The sequence below is a fragment of the Opisthocomus hoazin genome, chromosome 3 (genome assembly GCF_030867145.1).
Source record: "Opisthocomus hoazin isolate bOpiHoa1 chromosome 3, bOpiHoa1.hap1, whole genome shotgun sequence".
Classification (NCBI taxonomy): domain Eukaryota; kingdom Metazoa; phylum Chordata; class Aves; order Opisthocomiformes; family Opisthocomidae; genus Opisthocomus; species Opisthocomus hoazin.
In genome coordinates, this window is record NC_134416.1 from 50,463,788 (window position 1) to 50,487,163 (window position 23,376).

The window sequence follows — 23,376 nt, forward strand, 5'->3', positions numbered from 1 at the left end:
ATAGGAGGCCTTAGAATGGGGTTGTCAGAACCAAGCTCTGGCTTCTGTCTGAGCAGCAACTTTCCAGAGATCACTCCTTCAACCCCTGTGTAGCCAGAAAATTAAAGTCGATGTTTCCTTCGAAGTTTCAGTCCCGTAGCACAGAGACCTTTTTGACACAGAAGGCCTGGCAAAATCAGCAACTGTTGAACTGGCTGTTGGTACTAACCTTGCTGTTAGTGGTGCCTGCCCGCAAGATAAAGGCAAGTAGTAGATTTCCAGTTGCTGTTGTTTAGCACATCCTGTGAGGAGATGGGATACAGTGATAATGGCCGCGCCGGCGCCAACTTTGAGCCAACACTGGCTGAACCAGGTCCCTTGCAAGAAGTAAAAGCTTCGCCTTTTTCTTAGATAAAACTTGATACCAGATAAACAGTACAATTAATCACTTTCTTCTCATCCAAATTCCCTCTAATAACTGGAGATCTCCTGTGATGCATCATTAGCACACCAATGCATAACCCATCTTGTGAGTGTTTTCATAGCTGGTGAGTGAGTGCCATTGAGATTCATGTCTTCCTTCCTATGAAGGGGAAGTGTAATACTTCTGGGAAGAATACCTCTACTGTTTACACTCTCACTCTTACCATTATGAGATGCAGGATTGGCTCCATTGCTCCTTCCTGCTCGTCCAGAGATGAATAATCACATGCTATGAGTGTTCTGGTGTTGGATTCTGATCCAATGTCATGTGAGATCGAAAGAACATAGCCAAAACTGGAGGGAGAAATTGCAGTTCTTTCACTGCAAGTCCTTATGTCAGAAACCCCCTTTGGCTCCTTTTGCAATGGTCTCAGACAAGAGAGATTTACTCTGAGAGCTGTCAAAGGTTATTTTTCTTTAGAATTGAATGCTGGGTGACCAAAATTCCTTCTGAGGTATTTATTCCTTTTTTTTTTTTGAGTTAAGTCTGAACTGTTTTTATTTGCTTCTGAACAGTCACAACCTCCATTTGCTTTTTTTACAAAGCTTGTTCTCTTCTATTCTGTGGCTCTGAACTGTGCAAGAGCTTAACAGCAGAATCTAGTATCTATATCTCCCATTCCTACAAAGGCAATCCCCAAGAGAGATCTTGCAGCTCCTGTTTGTCCCAGACATTAGCAGAAAGTGTTGAACATTCCTTCTCTTAGCCAGGTGGTGCACAAGGTCTCCATCACATATGTTGGTGGTAGATGCACAGCTTCTCTCTGATTCTCAGACTTGGCTTCAGAGGAGGCCAAAGGGAATGCTGTTGGACCTGACTGCCACAGCATGACAGGTTTGATTTGGTGCTTCCAAACATCTTCCTCCTTTTTTGGTATTCAGTACTGATCCTTTCTGATTTTTCATTGAAACTAAAAAGTGCCTTTCTTTATCTTGATTCTTGACAAAGATCCTTAGTGGCTTTTTAGCCCATTTCTTTCCTTTTATAGACAGAAACAAAATAACACTTTCCTAATGGGAAGGAAGTTTTGTGCTCAGAACTGCTATTTCATTTTAGTTCATTTTTTTTCAGGACAGAGATGTTCTTGAGATGGATCTTGTACTTCTTTTAAGGTGGTATCGAAGTTCTGTTTCAGCTAAAACTATTTTTTCTGTTTTTCTTCCAAAGCCTCATTTCTCTGGGTTAGACAACCTTCATATCCCTGCTGCCAAGAGGTTTTTTCATACTATTAGGATAAAACTTTACAATGTCAAAGGACATTGAAAGTGCAAAAGCTGTCATTAACTAGTGACTGTCAAAGTGCATAGCAGTTTAGATGACACTCTGTTCTGAGATAGTCAAAAGGAATCTCCTAGTGCCATCTAAGTATAAAGCAACAGAGATACAGAAATGTTAGTGGTTTTCTGGGAAGCTTGTACCTTCCACCTACCAACCATGTTGTCACCTGGAATGTCATCCATAACTTTACCTGATACTGTGTCATGCTGTAGGAATTCAGAAATTATGCTACATTTCCTACTTGAAACACTGAGTGAGGATAACCGTGTTTGCAGACTACGATTTAAAACTACAAAAAGGACTGATTTACCACTTAGCATAATACTTTGAAGAGAAGAAGTCACATATATGATAATTTCTTGCCTTCTTTCCCATAATCTTCTTATTCATAGAATCATAGAATCACAGAATGGTTTGTGTTGGAAGGGACATTTAAAGGCCATCTAGTCCAACCCCACGCAGTGAGCAAGGACATATACTACTAGACTAGGTTGCTCAGAGCCCCGCCCAACCTGACCTTGAATGTTTCCAGGGATGGGACATCTACCACCTCTCTCGCAACCTGTTCCAGTGTTTCACCACCCTCGTAAAAAAATTCTTCCTTATATCCAGTCTAAATGTACCCTCTTTTAGTTTAAAAGCGTTACCCCTTGTCTTATTGTGACGGGCCCTGCTAAAAAGCCTGTCCCCGTCTTTCTTATAAGTCCCCTTTAAGCACTGAAAGGCTGCAATAAGGTGTCCCCGGAGCCTTCTCTGCTCCAGGCTGAACAGCCCCAACTCTCTCAGCCTTTTCTCATAGGAGAGGCTTATTCTTGGCTTACTTAGCTCTGCTTCCCTAGCTGAAATGACATATATAGACATATGTGCATGTGTATGTGTATATATCAGATGTTGTGTATTCACTCTTTGCTATGCAGATGAATAATTATTAGAGTTCAAGTGATGGTGAATTTTGGGTATTAGAAATTGTAAGTGTATGTAAGACCTGCCCGTTCTGAAGAACACAGCTGCTGATACATAATATTTTTCTTTCTTTATTTCTTTGGGCAGAGGGGAGAAGTTTGGAGTGGATGTATGCTGGATCTTGTATTTCCCAGCCTTGAAGGGTGTTCATTTATTTTGCAAATATTTTGTTCCTTTTTCCCCTGTGGTGTTTTCCTTCTCTTCTTTCACTCCGTTGTTTTTGTTTTTTTTTTGATCTAGGGACATGCTTATGGTGATTATGTTTCCCATCATAAAAAATTTTCACTCTTGATATTAATATTTAGAATTTTAATTCCTTTTTTATGGAATTATTTTCTACTGTTTGCTTGAATAGTAGTGTAAATTAATTGTCTGCTTCAATGTTATTTTTACGTTTCCTAGTGTTTCTTGCCCATTGCTCTGCAGTATTTGTGTTTGTCAGTTCTGCTGGCCATTCAGCTTTTCCTGTTCGAAGGCTTCTGGCATATGGTGACTTAATGGCCAACTTTTCCTATGTTTTGAAGACATTTTTAATCACCTTATGATGTATTTGTTAACTTTTGGTCTCATCAAGATGTTTACTAAAGAGTATAAATGTTCTTTCAGATTTAGATTTTTCATGTTCTACTTCTGCTTTTGAAATACTGAAAGGTAATTCTATATATATTTAATAAACAGGCCAGGATTAAAGCAATATATGATGAGCTAGAGGAAAAGCAAAAAGAGAAGCTCAAGAAAGAAAAGGAAGATATGAAGAAGACAGAAGAGATTGGGAGACAAGTAGCTGATCTAGAAACAAAATTTAAAAGAAATAAAGATACATTTAAAAACAACCATGTGGTAAAAGTAGTAGATTCTGGACTGCTCACTAGCATATTTTTTTGTCATTATTAGAAAAAAATAAGAGGAAACAGAAGTCCACAGCTCAGAAGAGTTGGATTTTGCAGCTGTGCAGTTGTACTGTGATACAGCATAACAAAACACAACATAATTCCAGCCTTATTTTTGACCTTTCTTGCTTTCTGTATTAGAAAAATCTTTCTGTCTCTTGTAAGTTCTGTGGTCTGTTTTCTTACGAAAGGGAAGACTCTTCAAGAGTTGCTTATTTCCTTTGTACTTCTTTGCTTACTTATAAGCTGAAGAGAGCAACTAGTGTACAAGCCCCGAGCCATGGCGTGCTGGGGACCTTGTTCACTTCCCTGCTTTATGGATGATACTGATCAAAATGTTTTTCCTTTCTCTCATGAAAGGTCTCTTTTGTATAATAAGAGCAATAAACAGATGATTTTTGTGTTAAAAACAGTTCCTCAACCTACTTGAATTGACTTAATTAAGTACACTCTTCTAAGGGTTTCTTTTGCTTCTGGTAGAGCATTCCTACTGTTATAGTATGACATGTTTTATTTGGCCCCTCTATAATTTTGAAAGTATGACCAAAGACCATTTTCCTCCAGTTGTCCAGTGATGACCTAGTAGCCTATTCCCCATGTTTGCATGGTATACTAGTGTTAACCTTCCCTGAGGTTAAAACCTTGGTAAAGTTTTCGGAGAAAGGACATTTTGTCCAGACTGCTCAAAAGAGTAATAGGAGTACTAACTAAAGTTGTATGACTGAGAAACATTTCTTTCATTGTTAGACTTTGCACTTTTAGATCTGGTCATCTCTTAGAGCTTCGAAAGCTTTGCTAATATGGAGTGCTACAACAGTGGTAATAGAGAGTAGAGGGCAAAGTAGACAATGTTATCTGAATAAATTACTGTTTGAAAACAAGGTATTGCAATGATGGATGCTTTTGAAAAATACCTGATAGGACGTGAATCAGTTTACTAGTGGTCCTACAAATGCCAGACTTTAGCTAGGTTGACAATCATTTCCTTAAGTGATGCTGATAGTTGGATGTCCCCCACCACCTCAACAAACATCAGCAGAAACAGACCTTATTGTTCTGAAAAGAAGAAAAGAAGGTTATCAGGAGTAGTCAGCATGGATTCACCAAAGGGAAATCATGCCTGACCAATCTGATAGCTTTCTACGATGACATGACTGGCTGGGTAGATGAAGGGAGAGCCGTGGATGTTGTCTACCTTGACTTCAGCAAGGCTTTCGACACAGTCTCCCATGATATCCTCCTAGGGAAGCTGAGGAAGTGTGGGCTGGATGAGTGGTCGGTGAAGTGGATTGAGAACTGGCTGAATGGCAGAACTCAGAGGGTTGTCATCAGCGGCGCTGAGTCTAGTTGGAGGCTGGTAACAAGTGGTGTCCCCCAGGGGTCAGTACTGGGCCCAGTCTTGTTTAACTTCTTCATCAACGACCTGGATGAAGAGTTAGAATGTACCCTCAGCAAGTTTGCTGACGACACCAAACTGGGAGGTGTGGTAGATACACCAGAAGGCTGTGCTGCCATTCAGCGTGACCTGGATAGGCTGGAAAGCTGGGCAGAGAGGAACCTGATGAGGTTCAACAAGGGCAAGTGCAGGGTCCTGCACCTGGGGAGGAACAACCTCATGCACCAGTACAGGCTTGGGGTGGACCTGCTGGAGAGCAGCTCTGCAGAGAGGGACCTGGGTGTCCTGGTGGACGACAGGTTAACCATGAGCCAGCAGTGTGCCCTGGCTGCCAAGAAAGCCAATGGGATCCTGGGGTGCATCAAGAAGAGTGTGGCTAGCAGGAGGAGGGAGGTTCTCCTTCCCCTCTACACTGCCCTGGTGAGGCCTCATCTGGAGTACTGTGTCCAGTTCTGGGCTCCCCAGTTCAAGAAAGATGAAGAGCTACTTGAGAGAGTCCATTGGAGGGCTACGAGGATGGTGAGGGGACTGGAGCATCTCCCCTACGAGGAAAGCCTGAGGGAGCTGGGCTTGTTCAGCCTGAAGAAGAGAAGGCTGCGAGGGGACCTTATAAATGCTTACAAATATCTGAAGGGTGGGTGTCAGGAGGATGGGGACAAGCTCTTTTCAGTGGTGCCCAGTGACAGGACAAGGGGCAATGGGCACAAACTGAGGCACAGGAAGTTCCGTCTGAACATGAGGAGGAACTTCTTCCCTCTGAGGGTGACGGAGCCCTGGAACAGGCTGGCCAGGGAGGTTGTGGAGTCTCCTTCTCTGGAGATATTCAAGACCCGCCTGGACGGGGTCCTGTGCGGCCTGCTGTAGGTGACCCTGCTTCGGCAGGGGGGTTGGACTAGATGACCCAGAGAGGTCCCTTCCAACCCCTACTATTCTGTGATTCTGTGATTCTGTGATTCTGTGAAATGGTGTGGAAATATTCAAAATCTGAATTGAGTGCAAGATGTAATGTCTGTACACTGTATGAAGCAAAACCTTCAAATAAAACCATTCAGTCTTTCTTTTGCAGAACTGTTTGGAATGAAATTTATTCACAGATTTTTTTTTTAATTGAGAACATTTCCATACCTTTGCTTTATCCTTTTTGTATGTCTTTTTCTTGAGCAGGTCCTTATTCTGTTTCTTCTTTTGGAAAATGACTCTGAAAATGACTGAAAACATGGGAAAATTTTCAATTGTTTTCAGTCTTCTATCATGAGTGAAATGGAGTTTGTCTTTCACACTGTTAATTTACAAATCAGCAACACTGAGAATGGAGGCTGTCCTTCTACCATTATGCTTAAATTAAGCTTTGTGTACTACTCAAAGCCTTTCTTCTGTACTCCACCAAGAAATATGTGCAAATCTTTGTAAACAAGTCCTTCCAAATGTGAGCTGCCCCACAATGTATGAATAGGTGGGCATGCATGGTTTGCTGTAACGAGCAGTTTTACAGTCTAAGGAAGGTATTTGAAGCTTCCCTTTTTTTGGCAAAGGAAATAAGTGTCTTAGGGACCAGAAATGAAAATACAGTAATCAGCGTGAAAGAAGTAATTATTTCTTAAGCGACTGAAAAAGGAGGGCATTTTCACTGGACCTTACTGCCAGAAAAGAAAAAGCAAAAAATGCCTTTACTTTTGTTTCCAAATCAATAGGAAACAAAACTAGCTAGTGATGGTTTATGTTCAGAATTAAGGCAAAGAGTTTTCACTAAGCCATATACTTGTTATGGAACATCCTCACAATCAAGGAAGATCAACAACTTTTGAGCCTATTCAGTTTAGAAACAGGATTTTTTTATTTTTGCTCAAAGCCCAGATACAAGAATTACTGTTTCCTTCAGCAAGAAGAAGGTTTTTGTTGCAGAATCAGTCTGTAGGTTCATAGTTCTGTTATCAACTGCTAGTAGATAGCTTGTCACAGGAGATTGCCTTCTCCATTTTTGTAATGTTACTCTATTTGAAGGGTTGTTGACATGGTCTGCATGTAGCAATACTTCACCATTTTTGGAGGACAGATGGAGGATGTTGAATAATTTGAGTTCAGAAAATGGATTATGTGATAGTTTATTTTTGATACAGGTTTAATAAGTCAAACTGAAAAATAAAGATTCCTCTAATAGCTAATAGTATTTTCAAAACAACGCATTAATGGCAGTGACAAATGTTGTTAGCCCTTCCCCAACTAAAACTAAGTAGAAACAATGTGACAAAGATCACATCATTAGTTCCCTGGAAACCTAGAGAGGTGTGGTGAAAGTTATACATCATGGTCTATAGCTGTGTATTTGCTTCTGGTTTAAAAGCTTGGAAACAGAGTTTGCACAAGCAGAGTTGTATATGAATGATATGCAATAGATATTGGTCATTTCAAGTAAGAACTTTTTCATTGATTAAAGACTTAAATTATTGTTTCAGAATGGAAATATTAATACCTATTTTAATATTCTCTGTTATATAAACAAAATGGAATTTAAAACTTTGAATAACTATTATACAATATATAAGCATATTTAGTAATGTAAAATTTTCCTTATTACATGTATTAATAATAATTTCTGTCATTTAATATTTGGTGCTCACACTAATGATGCAAATGAAATTAATACAATCGACAAGTTTTCCAGTTTTTCTTGGGGTGCTAATTAATAATAGAGTGGATTAATTAAAAATATAAAAATCAGTTATCCCAATATTTTATTTTCTTTCTTCTTCTTCCTCTTGATAGCTGTCCTTAGCTGTATTGTTCAAGAGTTAGTGATAATAAACTGTAAACATTTATTTCTGTCCTTTATACAAATTCCATGGAAGCTATTCAAGTATGTATTTTGATTTCAGAACTTTATTTGTAACTTCCTTAGCGAAGAAGCATGGGGAGAAGAGCAAGCAGTGATTTTTTTACTGTGAGGTGATAAACATTATATGAAGTAGCAGAGATATTTTCTATTGTAAAAGTGCATTTTTTCATTCAAAGCATAGAGTATATAAACCTACATGATGGAAAAAATGGGTATGGAAGGGAAAACAAAATTAAGCTTAAGAATGGCAACTGTTAAAGTATTTCATGATTTTCTGTAGAATGTAGGACAATAACTTTTGAACACTAACATGTCTGTTTATGCATAAACTCTTCAGAAACTCTCCTATTTGGATCAGAGAATACAAGAGCTACATAAACAGTGGAAGCAAACTGAACAACAACTGGAACAAAAAAGAAGTATCATGCAGCAACAATTAAATGATATACAGGTGAATAATTTAATGCTTGTATGGCTTTCTTGAAGTATGTTTAAACTCAAAGGTTAGGGTGTCATTTCTACACAGTTGCCTTGGAACTATATACATACATACAGTGTATGTACTATTTTCTGTCCCTTGCTTGAACAAACCTATCAGGTCCATAGCCTTGAGACAGCGTAAAGTACAAAGCAGAATTGATATTGGGGTCATTGAGAAGTCCTTTGCTTTCTTCATTTGCTACACTGGCTCAGATGGCTTGAGGGGCTTCAGAAATGCAATGGAGAAAATCAATAAAGGACAAAAAAGATTCTGGTGTAATAGGAAGTGCCTGCTGATTGCATGTTTGCTCAGCAGATGGCATCTTTTTGTAAATGATGGCTTATATCTGCTGTATCAGTTATTAGATTCTATAATCCACCAAAGGGAATTACTGAATTTCATTACTGAATGCTATGCTTTATATAAACATGGTTAGATGCATTAGAAGAAACAAAGATTTTCCTTCTAAGATTCTGTTCATTTTTATTATTCTTTCATTTGCATATTGTAGAAACTCAAGTTAGCTATTGCAGCATAAAAAAGGAGTCATATAGACTAAAAAAGGCTTTCATGTAGTTCAGAGTAGCTTTCATGAATCTGGTAATTTCTATTGAAAAACTTTTTTCTGAGACTTTCTATATATGACAAAGTCTTAAATTAAGCATTGGGAAATTCGCTGATTCACACAGGTTTCTAAACCTGGCAGGGAAGATGGTGTTTATACATCTCTTTCTGTTAAAGATTGTACTCTACCAAACGGCAGGTTTACCAATAGATCTTAGAACATACAGATTAATCAGTAATTATACAATGTTTTTCAATGCATTTATTTCCTATACTTTTTATTATTGTTTTTAATGCTACCTTTCCTACTAAGTGTAAATAAAGTGTAGCTGTTAGTTACTTGAGCAACATCTGAGTTGGTGTTCTGGAGAAGTATTAGAGGAGTGCTCTGGGTAAGCGGAATAAGTGTACAAAGCCTATTTTATGAGATCTGTAGAGCTCTGAACTGATAGCAGTACTTGGATACCTTAAATGTTGTGTTCTTAGGACCTGATACAGTTCCTTGACCATAGCAATTGAAGTAAAAAGGGGGCTTTATAAAAGGGACTGTCTTATTTTTAACAGTAACTCTTATTTGTGCAGTCACACTATATGACTCTTATTAATCATGTTATATTATTTTTAAGAAAAAGTTATTTAAAGTTATATTCAGAGATTTTAGTGCATCCATGATTAAGACATTGGCTTGTTTAAAGCTTGTCTAGTGTGTAGCTTAAATGTTGTTATGGAAGAAATGGGTATGGTTCCATAGTATTCTTAATATAGGGGTAATATGTCTCCAAGTTCCATTTGATCAAACAATTCACCCAACCCTTTGTAGTTTACTTATTTAGGACAAGATGAATCACGCCCTGGAGGCTTCTGCATCTCACCACTGAATTTGAAGAGACTTGGTTTGATCTGCTGACATTTAAATTTCTAAAAGCTAGATACCTAGATAAGAGCATATGAATTCTACCCCATAATACACTAGTAGTCTTGTTCAGCAGTTAAGAAAAATGAAGAATACTGTTCATGTGTTGAACAGTTGAATGACCAAGCACCAAGGGATTAATTCAGCTTGGGCAGGATACTGGACTGTTAACAACTACAGCAAGCCACAAGGAGTGGATATTCAGTCTATCCATACTTGGATCATAGAATGTAGAGTATCATCTCACCATTTTTGTGAGGTTATAAAACCTGATTGCAAATGCTCTGTCTTCTATAACAGGTACCAGATTGCACTGACTCAGTGGCTAGAATTCCATATGCTTGGAAGCTAACATTTTCAGGTTTTATCTGCCAACTTGGTTAAAAAGCCCTGAAAAAAGTGCAGGGACACTTTGCAACACACACAGTGCAAAGAGACAAATTTCTTCTTCATTGTCAGTTTTGTTCTCACACAGCTCATATGTGAACCTGACTCTGGCAAAAAATGTCATGGCTTCTATGTGTACATATTTATATCTGACCCTGATATCTTAATCATCTCAGATTTCATTAGTTGTGAAGTTTAACACCAAGACAGATCATACAGACATCCTGTATACCACAGACTATCACATTTCTCCTAGTTCTTCTGGTACTAAGGCTAAAACTAATACGATTTTTCAGGTTTGAGACTCTCTATGAGCGGTTCAGTTGCACAGGGATTTGCATTAATTACCATATCTTCATTTTCTTTCTAACGATTTTGTGTTCCTGCAAGAAACCTGAAATTTCCATCTAATCCTATACGGATGCATATTGCACTTTTACAAAGTTCAGAGGCCTTAAAAATGTCATGTTCCTGTGGGACCTTGCACACCTTCATATCTCTGCTAACATCTGTTACAAAAGCTTTGATTCCAATTTTTTTTACAGCTGCCTTTTAGGTATACCTCTAAGAAGCAGTTCTTTCATAAGGAAAAAGATTGTTAAAGCTACTGCTTCAGAAAAATGAGGCAGTAACTAGAGAAAAAATTTTAAAAATACTGATCTTTATTTAAATACTTATGGTGCATTCTCTGCCTACTGAATTGGGAGATCTTGGAATCTGGTATTTTTACATGTGTGCACTGAAATTATATGTGTGTATATAAGAAGAATAAAAAGGTATTGTCCTCCCTCTTAATTTAACCCATTTGCGCAGTTGCTTACAGCCCATTATTATGGGTTACAAAATCTAATGCAGCAAGACCACTTGAAAAGTATCACCCAAATAACAGACTCCCACCTGTTTATTACTATTGAACTGCTACAGTGCTTTATATTTACCTTTTTCATTGTGGGGAAGCTTCAGCTTTGTTTGCCAGATACTGTTGCTCTTAAAAGTAGAGTTTGCTTGTGTCACGAATCTTTACATTTTAGGAGTTCTATGAGTATTGGTCACTTTTGAAATGAAAAAGACGCGGCAATTTAGTCTCTCTTCTGTAGAATAGGAAGTTTAGTGAAAACACTTTTTAATTTAAAGCTTTTCAGCAGCTGAATATCAGCACCTCTTTGAGTTGCGTACTTGTAGCTGAGGAAACTAGGCAGGAGTTCAAGAGTTGTGTTCTCTGTGCTTTAATACTCTGCTCTCTGGAGTACAGAACAACTATGTTATGAAAAACAACATCTAAAAGAGGAAAATCTCTATTTAGGCAACTAAATGAGTAATACTAGTTTTCAGAGATAATAAACCATATTCTGCCTGGAGAATGTAGTCTAAAAGTACTGATTTTTCCTGAAGGTCAAGTGTTTTTAGGTATCTACCTAAAACAGTGTTACATTTTGTAAGTATTTTGATGGTCTAGCAACAAAAGCTGCCAGTTAAGACACCAACTCTGCAAACACTGAAACAAAATAGGCCCAGATTTGAGTCATATGTGAAAAATCTTCCTTTTCACTATCATTAAAGTTTTTGCTGTGCAAGCCAGTGATTATTTGCAAAGCTTTTATGTGTGAGAGGAAAAATGGAAACATTACAAGGTCGATGTCAATCCTGGAAACATTCAGAGTTGGGTTGGACGGGGCTCTGAGCAACCTGATGTAGTTGAAGATATCCCTGCTCATTGCGGGGGTGTTGGACTAATGACCTTTAAAGGTCCCTTCCAACCCAAACTATTCTATGATTCTGTGATTCCAGAAATAAAACAGAATATGTGTTTTATGAAGATGCTGGCCTACAAACATGCATACATCCATATACAACATAGGCAACTGCAGAAATACAAGTGCCATAATAAAATTTGTGGATATATAGTAGAAGAATTGTGCAACGAGTTGGACAACTGTAACTGGATGTGCGAAACTGTGCTCTTACAGAAATTGAGTTATTCCAGTTGTATTAAGTGCATCAGTTGCCCCCTCTGAAAGAAGTTCTGTTTGTCTAGGTATACAATTTCATGAATTGTTGCCCATAATCTTGTGCTTAAAATACAGTATTTGGAAATCTAGCGGTGCCTGGTTTACGTGCTATGTGTGTTTTAATTCCCAGGAAAAAATTTCATTTGCTTCCAGTCAAATTGCTGAAAACTCACACTACAGAAAACTCAAAAAATGAACTTAAAGAATTAAATGAATTATGGAACATGAAGGAAATGCAGATGGAAAATGCGGAAAAATCTTTCACTGATTTGTGGTAAGACTTGCCTATTATATGAATTTTAAAAGACAGTTTATTACTTTTATTAAAGTAATTTAGTAATTCCATTTTATAGCTATTACTAAAGATAGCTTTATTAGTTTACAGTATTATTTCTAGGAAATATAATGCACTTTTCATCCGTAATTGGAGAGTATTTTGACTGATCAGTGCTTGTAGTTTTAATGCATCTGTAGAAGTTGTTCATGACAAAATGTCTGCCTACCAAATTGAATTTTTGGTATCAGAACTACTTTCATGAATCTGATAATATTCATGGTCAGTTGCATCCTTAATTAATGGAGGATTCCACGCACTCTGTGTTTTCTCTGGTTTAAGAAGTGTGGACCTACACTTACTGTGACTGATGAGTCCTGAAAATAGTCTCAAAGGGCTCTATCCAACTAATAACACAGGCTGCCTTCTAGGCCATGCAAGCCTTGGAGGACCGTATATGCTGATTGCACAGCAGGCTTACTCTTCAAGGATAAAGGTGAACCTGCTGTGCAATGTCAAAGAGAAAGCAGCTTGGATTGTTGAGTTGTACAGAATGACTAAATAGTGAAAAACTGATCTTTGTCGGTACTTGTAGTCAGTAGATTCATCAACACAAAATGGCACTGAAAGTTCATTGCAGCAATTCATTGTTTCTGTATAGCTAGGTGCCTCCCTTTCAGAGAGGAATTTTCTTGCAGATTCTCCAACCTCTAGACCTAAAATAGATAGTAATGAAAACTGCATTTTTCTTGAGAACAACCTCTTAGAAATCATTTCTAGGAGAAAGAACTGTAAAGTCAAAAACCCTTCCAAAAAACCCTCTCTGACTTCCAAAGTATGCACCTCAATGACTATTCTCCTTTTTTGTGGTTCTCTGAACACAGATGGTACAATACATAGGAATTTGTCCATCATGTGCCTTGCTTAAAACTGACAGCGTGCTTATGCCTTCTGCTTGTCAGAACATTCAGCCTCTCTGTGCTTGAGGGGCAAAGGAGAAAAAGAGTTTGGGGTTGGTGATTTTTTATTGCTTACTGTTTCTCATTAATGAAGATTAATGGTGACAATATTCAGAAAAAAATTTTCTTTCAGACTAATCTAACTTATTCTATTAATATTTCCAGTAATCTGACATATCACATGGCATTTCATCAATCTATCTTAAGAAAGTCTGCTCTAGGCATTTCCTGTTTTGTTTTGTGTTGTGCATATAGTTCAATATTAAACATATTCATCTGTTTGAACTGATCTTTCTTCTTTTTGTGAGAGCGCTGATACCTGCCAGACTTCATAGAAAAAATGGGAATAAAGGATTAAGTGTTTTTATTTTTACTTTTGGCTATTATTTCCATTTTTGTGGCATGTCATCATAGAATCATAGGTTGGAAAAGACCTCTAAGATGGTCAAGTCCAACCATCCACCCAACACCACCATGCCTGCTAAACCATATCCCGAATTGCCACATCTACACGTTTTTTGAACACCTCCAGGGATGGGGACTACACCACATCCCTGGGCAGCCTGTTCCAATGTCTGACCACTCTTTCAGTAAAGAAATTTTTCTTAATATCTAATTTAAGCCTCTCCTGAGGCAACTTGAGACCATTGCCTCTTGTCCTATCGTTAGTTACCTGGGAGAAGAGACCAACACCCACCTCACTACAACCTCCTTTCAGGTAGTTGTAGAGAGCAATAAGGTCCCTCCTCAGCCTCCTCTTCTCCAGACTAAACAGCCCCAATTCCCTCAGCCGCTCCTCACAAGACTTGTTCTCTAGACCCCTCACCAGCCTCGTTGCCCTTCTCTGGACACGCTCCAGCACCTCCATGTCCTTCTTGTAGTGAGGGGCCCAAAACTGAACACAGTGCTCCAGGTGTGGCCTCACCAGTGCCGAGTGCAGGGGCATGATCACCTCCCTGCTCCTGCTGGCCACACTATTCCTCATACAAGCCAGATGCCGCTGGCCTTCTTGGCCACCTGGGCACACTGCTGGCTCATATTCATCTGGCTGTTGACCAACACCCCAAGATCCTTTTCCTCCGGGCAGCTTTCCAGCCACTCCTCCCCAAGCCTGTAGCATTGCATGGGATTGTTGTGACTGAAGTGCAGGTCTCGGCACTTGGCCTTGTTGAACCTCATACAGTTGGCCTCGGCCCATCGATGCAGCCTGTCCAGATCCCTCTGCAGAGCCTTCCTACCCTCAAGCAGATCGACACTCCCAACCAACGTGGTGTCATCTGCAAACTTACTGAGGGAACACTGAGTCACCTCATCCAGATCATTGGTAAATATGTTAAACAAGACTGGACCCAAAACTGAGCCCTGGGGAACACCACTCATGACTGGCCGCCAGCTGGATTTAACTCCATTCACCACCACTCTCTGTGCTCAGCCATTCAGCCAGTTCTTTATCCAGTGAAGAGTACACCCATCCAAACCATGGGCAGCTGGTATCTCCAGGAAGACACTGTGGGGAAAAGTGTCAAAGGCCTTACTAGAGCCCAGGTAGATGACGTCCACAGCCTTTCCCCCATCCACTAGGTGGGTCACCTGGTCATAGAAAGAGATCAGGTTGGTCAAGCAAGACCTGCCTTTCATGAATCCATGCTGGCTGGGCCTGATCCCCTGGTTGTCCTTCACATGCCCAGGAAGCGCACTCAGGGTGAATCGCTCCATAATCTTCTCCAGCACCAAGGTCAGGCTGACAGGCCTGTAGTTCCCGGGATTCTCCTTCCAGCCCTTCTTGTAGATGGTGTTACGCTGTCAATCCTCCAGTGATCTGAGACCTCCCCTGTTAGCCAGGATTGCTGATAGATGATGGAGAGTGGCTTGGCCAGCTCCTCCATCAGTTCCCTCAGCACTCTTGGGTGGATCCCCTCTGGCCCAACAGACTTGTAAGTGTCCGGGTGGCATAGCAGGTCATTAACTGCTTCCTCCTAGATTATGGGATGTTTATTCTGCTCTCCTTCCCAATCTTCCATCACTGGGGGTTGACTACCCTGGGAATAACCAGTCTGACTATTAAAGACTGAAGCAAAGAATTCTAGCCTGATCTGGTGGAGAAACTTGAGGTAAAAGAGTCACTGCTTCTGCTTTCATTTTTCACTATTGTCCTGTTATAGGTACTTTCTAGCATCATTCCCTGAATAACACCTCCTTGACTTATTATTACTTACCATTAATGCAATAGAAATACTCAATGATAGCTACTAGAGTGAAACTGAAACATTGACACGATGTAATCAAAATAACAGTAATTTGAAATAAAGACTTTTTCCACAGTAAAATCGACTACAAAGATGAAGTCTACTGCAAAATTTAGCCTAACCTGCTAACGAAGGGAAAGTTATATGCCACGAGTATCCCACCTAGAAACCGTCTTACACCAATGACTTTTGCAAAATTGTTTTTGCACTCTTGGAAGAGATAAAGACATGTTTTCATATCTGAAGTGAAGAACGAGCATGAAATACATTCACTCAGTTTTTTTTAATCTCAGTGGAGTTTGGTGCTAATTGACTTGGAAGGATGATGAGCAAATCTTGTGGACTTCAAGCCTGTGTGAGGAGCATCCTTACTTGTATTGGAGCCCCTACCATTTATATGCATCAGTTCCCATACGGTGTGCCTACCTCCAGCGAGAAGGAAATAAGGGCAGGAAACAAGCTGAGGGTACGTACAGGAGATTAGGAAGCTGGAGGGGTGTTTCAGTGAAAAGGAACTCTAGCTAATTTCTGATGTATCCCTTAGCCCCTCTTTAGAGAGGTTTTTGTAGACACTGATTTAGAGGAGGCCTTAGATGCTCTAATTTTCTGCAAAGAGGATTATTGTTCAGCAGGGAGTCTCAAAAGAGGCTGTGTGGAAGATCTTGTGAACTCCAGAATTTAGAACTAAATTTCAAAACTCCCAAATACATCTGTTCCGTCAATCAATAAGAAGGATAACAGCTTGTTATTGGTCCCAGCTGTTCCTAGCTTAAATGGCTGCTGAGTGGTCAGCATAATCTTTACATGACAGATTTTTCCCTTTTTCAGGTCATTTGATTTGTTTTAAAATTTTTAAAAAATATTTTAGTGTTAAAATAACATTGAGTTTACACAACAGAGCCTTAAAATTAGAAAAAGCAGGCTTAAACTTGTCTCTTGAATTTCTTTTTTTGTGTGCATGTTGTGATACAGTCTTTATTATGCAGCCAACTGTTACATTACCTACAAGGCTCTAGTTTAGGCTATCTTGCAGAAAATCACTTAGAAATACTTTTTTTTTTAATATGCTTCTGTCTGAAAGTAACAAAAATACAGACCATGAGAGAACAGAATGTTAGTACAAAGTGCACACCTCTGAAAATTGCTTAACTTTACATATTTCATATATACACATTAAAGAAACCGTGCTAGGTATAGAAAGAGACAGTAATAAATTATTCCACAAACGGTATGAAACTTGTACCTCCAGTCCCAATAAATAATAAAATAGTGGTTACCCAATATGGCACGTGTCATGGGCTCGTTCTGTGTCTCAGACTATCATTATTCAAGCGGATACTGTACATGTGGGAGTGAACCAGTCCGTTCTCTAGAAAGTTGTTTTAAAAATGCAAGCTGTTTTTTAAAATTGTGAGAGTTATGTATCTCAGTAGACTCATTGGATATGGGTTGATAAGCACAGTGTCTTTAAGTGGTCTAAACATTCATGATAAGCTCCATCATATAGCTCTTTTTTTAAAGGTTATCATTATTTGCGATTTTGTCAATTCTTATCTATTACAAAATTAAGCATTAAACCTGTAAGTAAAGACTGAAAAACAGTATAGGAGGATATCTCAATTACTTCATTGAATGTTTTTTTTTCTTTCAAAGAAAAAATTTAAGTGATGTGATGTTTAAACAGCAAAATATTCAAATAGTATTTAATCATCTCCAAGATGAGCTAGCAGAATATGAGAAAAGGTTAAAGCAGGAAGAAAAAACATATGAAGAGTTACTGCAGATTAGAAAGAAAAACCTGAAAGATTCAGAAGTGAGTATTATCAGAGCTGGGTTTCTTTATGTGAGAAGTGAAACAACTGTTTGGTCAGTTCTGACTCTTTTAGGTCTAGAAAAGGATACCAGTTCTATCAAAAGTTTGAAAGAATTAGTATATTCTTGTCCGTATCTTGTCCGCAAGTGTTTCTGATGAAATAAATTTCTATTTTTCTGTAGCACGCTCCTTTATTTCTGTGAATAAAGAGATAATTCTAGGAAAGTTATAAAACTGTTGATTTGCTTTGACACTTTTAATTTTTCGTTAATGCGTAGGGCTATTGTATATTTCTCTTCCCTGTTTTCTTTTGCTTTGATTTGTGGATACTTCTGGGAAAAGAAAAGACAAGATATAAATTCTGCGAACTTGAAAATCTTTTTCTCCTTTTTGCCAAGTGCTCAGTAACATATAAATCTCAGACAATTTTGACTAAGATCAGCACCAATAAGTTTCTGTTCCTTTTTAATCACTGAAGTACAAGAATAGTGCTCAGTGCATGCAATCTTCTTGATGGTGCAGCAGTCAGACTTTGGTCTTTCGGATAAAGCTGTTTGTGAACTGTCAGGAGCTACTCCATAACAGGAGCCTCATCTGGACCTTAGATGCTGGATGGGAGCCAGAGTCTGTATAGATGTAACTGAGGAATCAGTGCTGTCTGAAATGGGAGTATAAAATACACAGTGGTAATAACAAAAAAATCTTCAGAGAAATCAGATGCAAGTACAATTCCTGATAAGTTCTTTTCTGTATTATTTTCAGTTTAAACTTCTTTTCCTAAGAAAATGTATAATTGCTAATTCTTCATCTATAATTTTTTCTGTTTTTACATTAAAGTGAAAACATTAAAATGTTTCTCCTTTGGGAGGGGAAAAAGAATTCTTGGCCACCAGCTGGCGGGGCTCATTGAGAGGGCTTTAAACTAGGTTCGAAGGGGGAAGGGGATATTGCCCAGCTCACTAGGGATGAGCCTAGGCTTGGAATGCCAAGGCCAGGGGTGAGATTGACAGCCCAGCTCAAGTGTGTCTACACCAATGCACGTAGCATGGGCAATAAACAGGAGGAGCTGGAAGCCATTATACAGCAGGACGGCTACGACTTGGTCGCCATCACAGAAACGTGGTGGGACAACTCGCATGACTGGCATGCTGTCATAGATGGCTACAGACTCTTTAGGAAAGACAGACCAACAAGGAGAGGAGGGGGAGTTGCTCTATATGTGAGGGAGCAACTGGAATGCATTGAGCTTGGCCTGGGGGCAAATGAGGAACGAGTTGAAAGCTTGTGGGTTAGAATTAAGGGACAGGCTCACACGGGTGACATTACGGTGGGTGTATACTACAGGCCACCTGACCAGGAGGAGGAGGTTGATGAGGCCTTCTACAGGCAGCTGCAAGCAGCCTCACAGTCACAGGCCCTGGTTCTCATGGGGGACTTCAACCACCCTGACATCAGCTGGGAAGACCATACAGCTAGGCAGGCGCAATCCAGGAGGTTCCTACAGAGCATGGATGATAACTTTCTGATGCAAGTGGTGGAGGAACCAACAAGGAAAGGTGCGCTGCTGGACCTCGTGTTAACAAACAAGGAGGGACTGGTGGAGGACGTGAAGGTTGGAGGTAGACTCGGCTGCAGTGACCATGAAATGGTCGAGTTCAGGATCCTGCGTGGAGGAAGCAGGGCGATAAGCAGGATCAAAACCCTGGACCTCAGGAGGGCTGACTTTGCCCTCTTCAAGGAGCTACTGGGAGGAATCCCGTGGGCCAGGGCTCTGGAAGGAAGGGGGGTCCATGAGTGCTGGTCGCTCTTTAAACAACACTTCTTCCATGCACAGGAGCAATGCATCCCCCTGAGAAAGAAATCGAGCAAAGGAGGCAGGAGACCTGCATGGTTAAATAAGGAGCTTCTAGCGGAGATCAGGCAGAAGAGAAAGGTCCATGGAATGTGGAAAGAGGGACAGGCCACTTGGGAAGAGTACAGAAACGTGGTGAGAGCATGCAGGGATGCGACGAGGAAGGCCAAGGCTCACCTGGAATTGAAGCTGGCAAAGGATGTCAAAAACAACAAGAAGGGCTTCTTCAACTACATCAGCAGCAAAAGGAAGGCTAGAGACAACGTGGGGCCACTGCTGAATGAGGCGGGTGTCCTGGTGACGGAGGATACGGAGAAGGCAGAGCTACTGAATGCCTTCTTTGCTTCAGTCTTCAGTGCTAAGACTGGCCCTCAGGAATCCCAAGCCCCGGAGGTAAAAGAAGTAGCCTACAAAGAGGACGACTTTCCCTTGGTTGAGGAGGACTGTGTGAGGGATCGCTTAAGCAATCTGGATGTCCACAAATCCATGGGCCCCGATGGAATGCACCCACGAGTGCTGAGGGAGCTGGCGGATGTCATTGCTGAGCCACTCTCCATCATCTTTGAGAGGTCCTGGAGGACAGGAGAGGTGCCCGAGGACTGGAGAAAGGCCAATGTCACTCCAATCTTCAAAAAGGGCAAGAAGGAGGACCCAGGGAACTACAGGCCGGTCAGCCTCACCTCCATCCCGGGAAAGGTGATGGAGCAGCTTATCCTGGAGGCCATCATGAAGCAAGTGGAAGAAAAGAAGGTTATCAGGAGTAGTCAGCATGGATTCACCAAGGGGAAATCATGCCTGACCAATCTGATAGCTTTCTACGATGACATGACTGGCTGGGTAGATGAAGGGAGAGCCGTGGATGTTGTCTACCTTGACTTCAGCAAGGCTTTCGACACAGTCTCCCATGATATCCTCCTAGGGAAGCTGAGGAAGTGTGGGCTGGATGAGTGGTCGGTGAAGTGGATTGAGAACTGGCTGAATGGCAGAACTCAGAGGGTTGTCATCAGCAGCGCTGAGTCTAGTTGGAGGCTGGTGACAAGTGGTGTCCCCCAGGGGTCAGTACTGGGCCCAGTCTTGTTTAACTTCTTCATCAACGACCTGGATGAAGAGTTAGAATGTACCCTCAGCAAGTTTGCTGACGACACCAAACTGGGAGGTGTGGTAGATACACCAGAAGGCTGTGCTGCCATTCAGCGTGACCTGGATAGGCTGGAAAGCTGGGCAGAGAGGAACCTGATGAGGTTCAACAAGGGCAAGTGCAGGGTCCTGCACCTGGGGAGGAACAACCTCATGCACCAGTACAGGCTTGGGGTGGACCTGCTGGAGAGCAGCTCTGCAGAGAGGAACCTGGGTGTCCTGGTGGACGACAGGTTAACCATGAGCCAGCAGTGTGCCCTGGCTGCCAAGAAAGCCAATGGGATCCTGGGGTGCATCAAGAAGAGTGTGGCTAGCAGGAGGAGGGAGGTTCTCCTTCCCCTCTACACTGCCCTGGTGAGGCCTCATCTGGAGTACTGTGTCCAGTTCTGGGCTCCCCAGTTCAAGAAAGATGAAGAGCTACTGGAGAGAGTCCAGCGGAGGGCTACGAGGATGGTGAGGGGATTGGAGCATCTCCCCTACGAGGAAAGCCTGAGGGAGCTGGGCTTGTTCAGCCTGAAGAAGAGAAGGCTGCGAGGGGACCTTATAAATGCCTACAAATATCTGAAGGGTGGGTGTCAGGAGGATGGGGCCAAGCTCTTTTCAGTGGTGCCCAGTGACAGGACAAGGGGCAATGGGCACAAACTGAGGCACAGGAAGTTCCGTCTGAACATGAGGAGGAACTTCTTCCCTCTGAGGGTGACGGAGCACTGGAACAGGCTGCCCAGGGAGGTTGTGGAGTCTCCTTCTCTGGAGATATTCAAGACCCGCCTGGACGGGGTCCTGTGCGGCCTGCTGTAGGTGACCCTGCTTCGGCAGGGGGGTTGGACTAGATGACCCAGAGAGGTCCCTTCCAACCCCTACTATTCTGTGATTCTGTGATTCTGTGATTCTGTGATTCTGTGAGATTAAGATTTGTGCAATTGTAGCTGTGTTAAAAATAATTAAAATAGTCACTTCTGATCTTGTGTTCTTTACTTTTATGGCCATCGTATACTTTTCTCTGTTAGCTTAGTATAGTTTAGATAAACTACTCAATTACATTCTCTTTAGTATTCACTTTTACTTCCTATTTTCAATGTGTTAATGAATGCTTTTGTTTGTTTTCATGAAATCTGTACTGTTCAGGATATGAAAGAAAGGGAAAAAGCAACAATAAGAACATCTTATTTACTTTATTACTTTTTACAGGGATACTAGTCCTTTCAAAATACCATATTTTTTTCTCTTGTGTTAAATTAATTGTGAGGTCAAAAATACTTGCCAGTATATTGACTTGCTCATTATCACCTTAACTTCAAAAATAACTGTAAGGATAATTTGGTGAGGTAACTTTCTTATCTCCTTCTCTATGAAGGACATGAAGACAAGTTTTTCCTAACATGTCCTGTTTCATCCTGTTTCATCTGTTCTCCCATCTCCTTTATGCATGGAGTTATGGGTATTTCATGAAATACAGAGTCTTAACAGTATTTCTTTATTAAATTAGTGTTGGAGTTATGAGATTATGCCAAGCTTTTGGTGGTTAAATGTAAGCAGAAGTATTATGCTGCATACTTGAGAGCCTGTTTTAGTTTTTACTGGAAGACATTGCTGGTGTCTGTGATGACAACTCTCTGTCTAGGCCTACAACTGGAATGGAGGCACACACTGTCACCCTTAGAATATTTACCTTGTAATTATCTAGTCATTTTTATATAATTCTTCATTATTTTTATGGAACATACAGATAAAAGCATTTATTCATATCTATAAAACCTCAAACTCCATTTGAATTTTTTTTTAAATGAAAAATAGAATATGTCCTAAATGTTTGTATTGCATCAGAAAGGTCCCTCTTTCTCTGCCTCCTCACATTGAGTTCATTTCGTCTTTTCTTCTCACTAGTCAGGAAAGACTGAATTGGTGGTAATAATGCCAGCAAAGCCAAATATTCCTTCAGTACCTTATGGACAATCAAAAAATTTCAACGGGGTCTTCAGTTTACTACCAACAGAAATGGGCGGAAGGCCTTGTACCAGTGGGTGGAGCGAGTTTTTGAGGGCGTTGGAACTAGGATTTACAGGCAGGCTCTTCAAAGAGGCTAGCTGTGATTTGTGGAAGTTGGACCATGGCCTTTAGAAGGATGACCAGCATGGTCTCTGGAAAAGGTCACCTGGACAGCTTTCAGGAGTTTTTCCTGACAGTAAGAAGTCAAATCTACCTTGCTTTGGTATTGAATGATGAAGAAAAATTTCCTCCCTTAATCAGGGTTCAATGAAAAAGCATTTCAATTCTGATTTTTGGGTTGAACACTTTCTGTAGAAGTCCTGACTGTAGGTAATGTGGTACAATGATTAGGAGGCTTTGTCACCCGAGGTCTGGAGATAACAGCTGGTTTACTGAAGTAGTAATGGAGCACATATGTTATACCAGTTTTCACAGGCTTTGCTTCTCTGGGTCTGAAGCTGGGTGAGACTGTTGAATCCCGAGCTGATAGATCAGTCAATAGGAGTAGACAAAGCATATTTTTAAGGTGAGAGACGAGTGACTGAAAAAGTAGTCCTCACAAGATTAACACCCGTGTGGAGAAAACAATAAAAAAGCAATGCCCTAACTTCTGGAGTAGAGTACAGGAAGCGGTTCAAGAGGTTCTGATCTAGGGTTTCTAAATATTCTAGTGAGATATTACACTGAATGAGAACCACCTGTCGTGAAGCTTAAAAAATTAGACTACTTTGTTCCAAGTGTCATAAAGTACAAAAACTAAAAGGGGTGTTTCCTATATAGGTTGTGAATACATATAATAATGTCATACATACTAGCTAAGGTGAAAACAAAACCTCAAGCAACTCAACGTCAGCTGTATCTTTTAGTTTGGGAGAAGTGCTGTTAGATGCTTTGGTTGATTCAGATCCAGATTTAAGCAGGTAAACAAACTC

General features: G+C 40.5%; 1 protein-coding gene across 1 annotated transcript in view; it reads left to right on the top strand.

The window, feature by feature from the left end:
• Nucleotides 1–23,376, top strand: part of CCDC178 (coiled-coil domain containing 178) — a 186,907-nt gene that overhangs the window by 43,449 nt on the left and 120,082 nt on the right. The window contains 5 exon segments of the mRNA XM_075415276.1: nucleotides 3,383–3,544; nucleotides 8,161–8,274; nucleotides 12,308–12,345; nucleotides 12,347–12,451; nucleotides 17,310–17,469. Coding sequence (XP_075271391.1) covers nucleotides 3,383–3,544; nucleotides 8,161–8,274; nucleotides 12,308–12,345; nucleotides 12,347–12,451; nucleotides 17,310–17,469 — 579 coding nt within the window.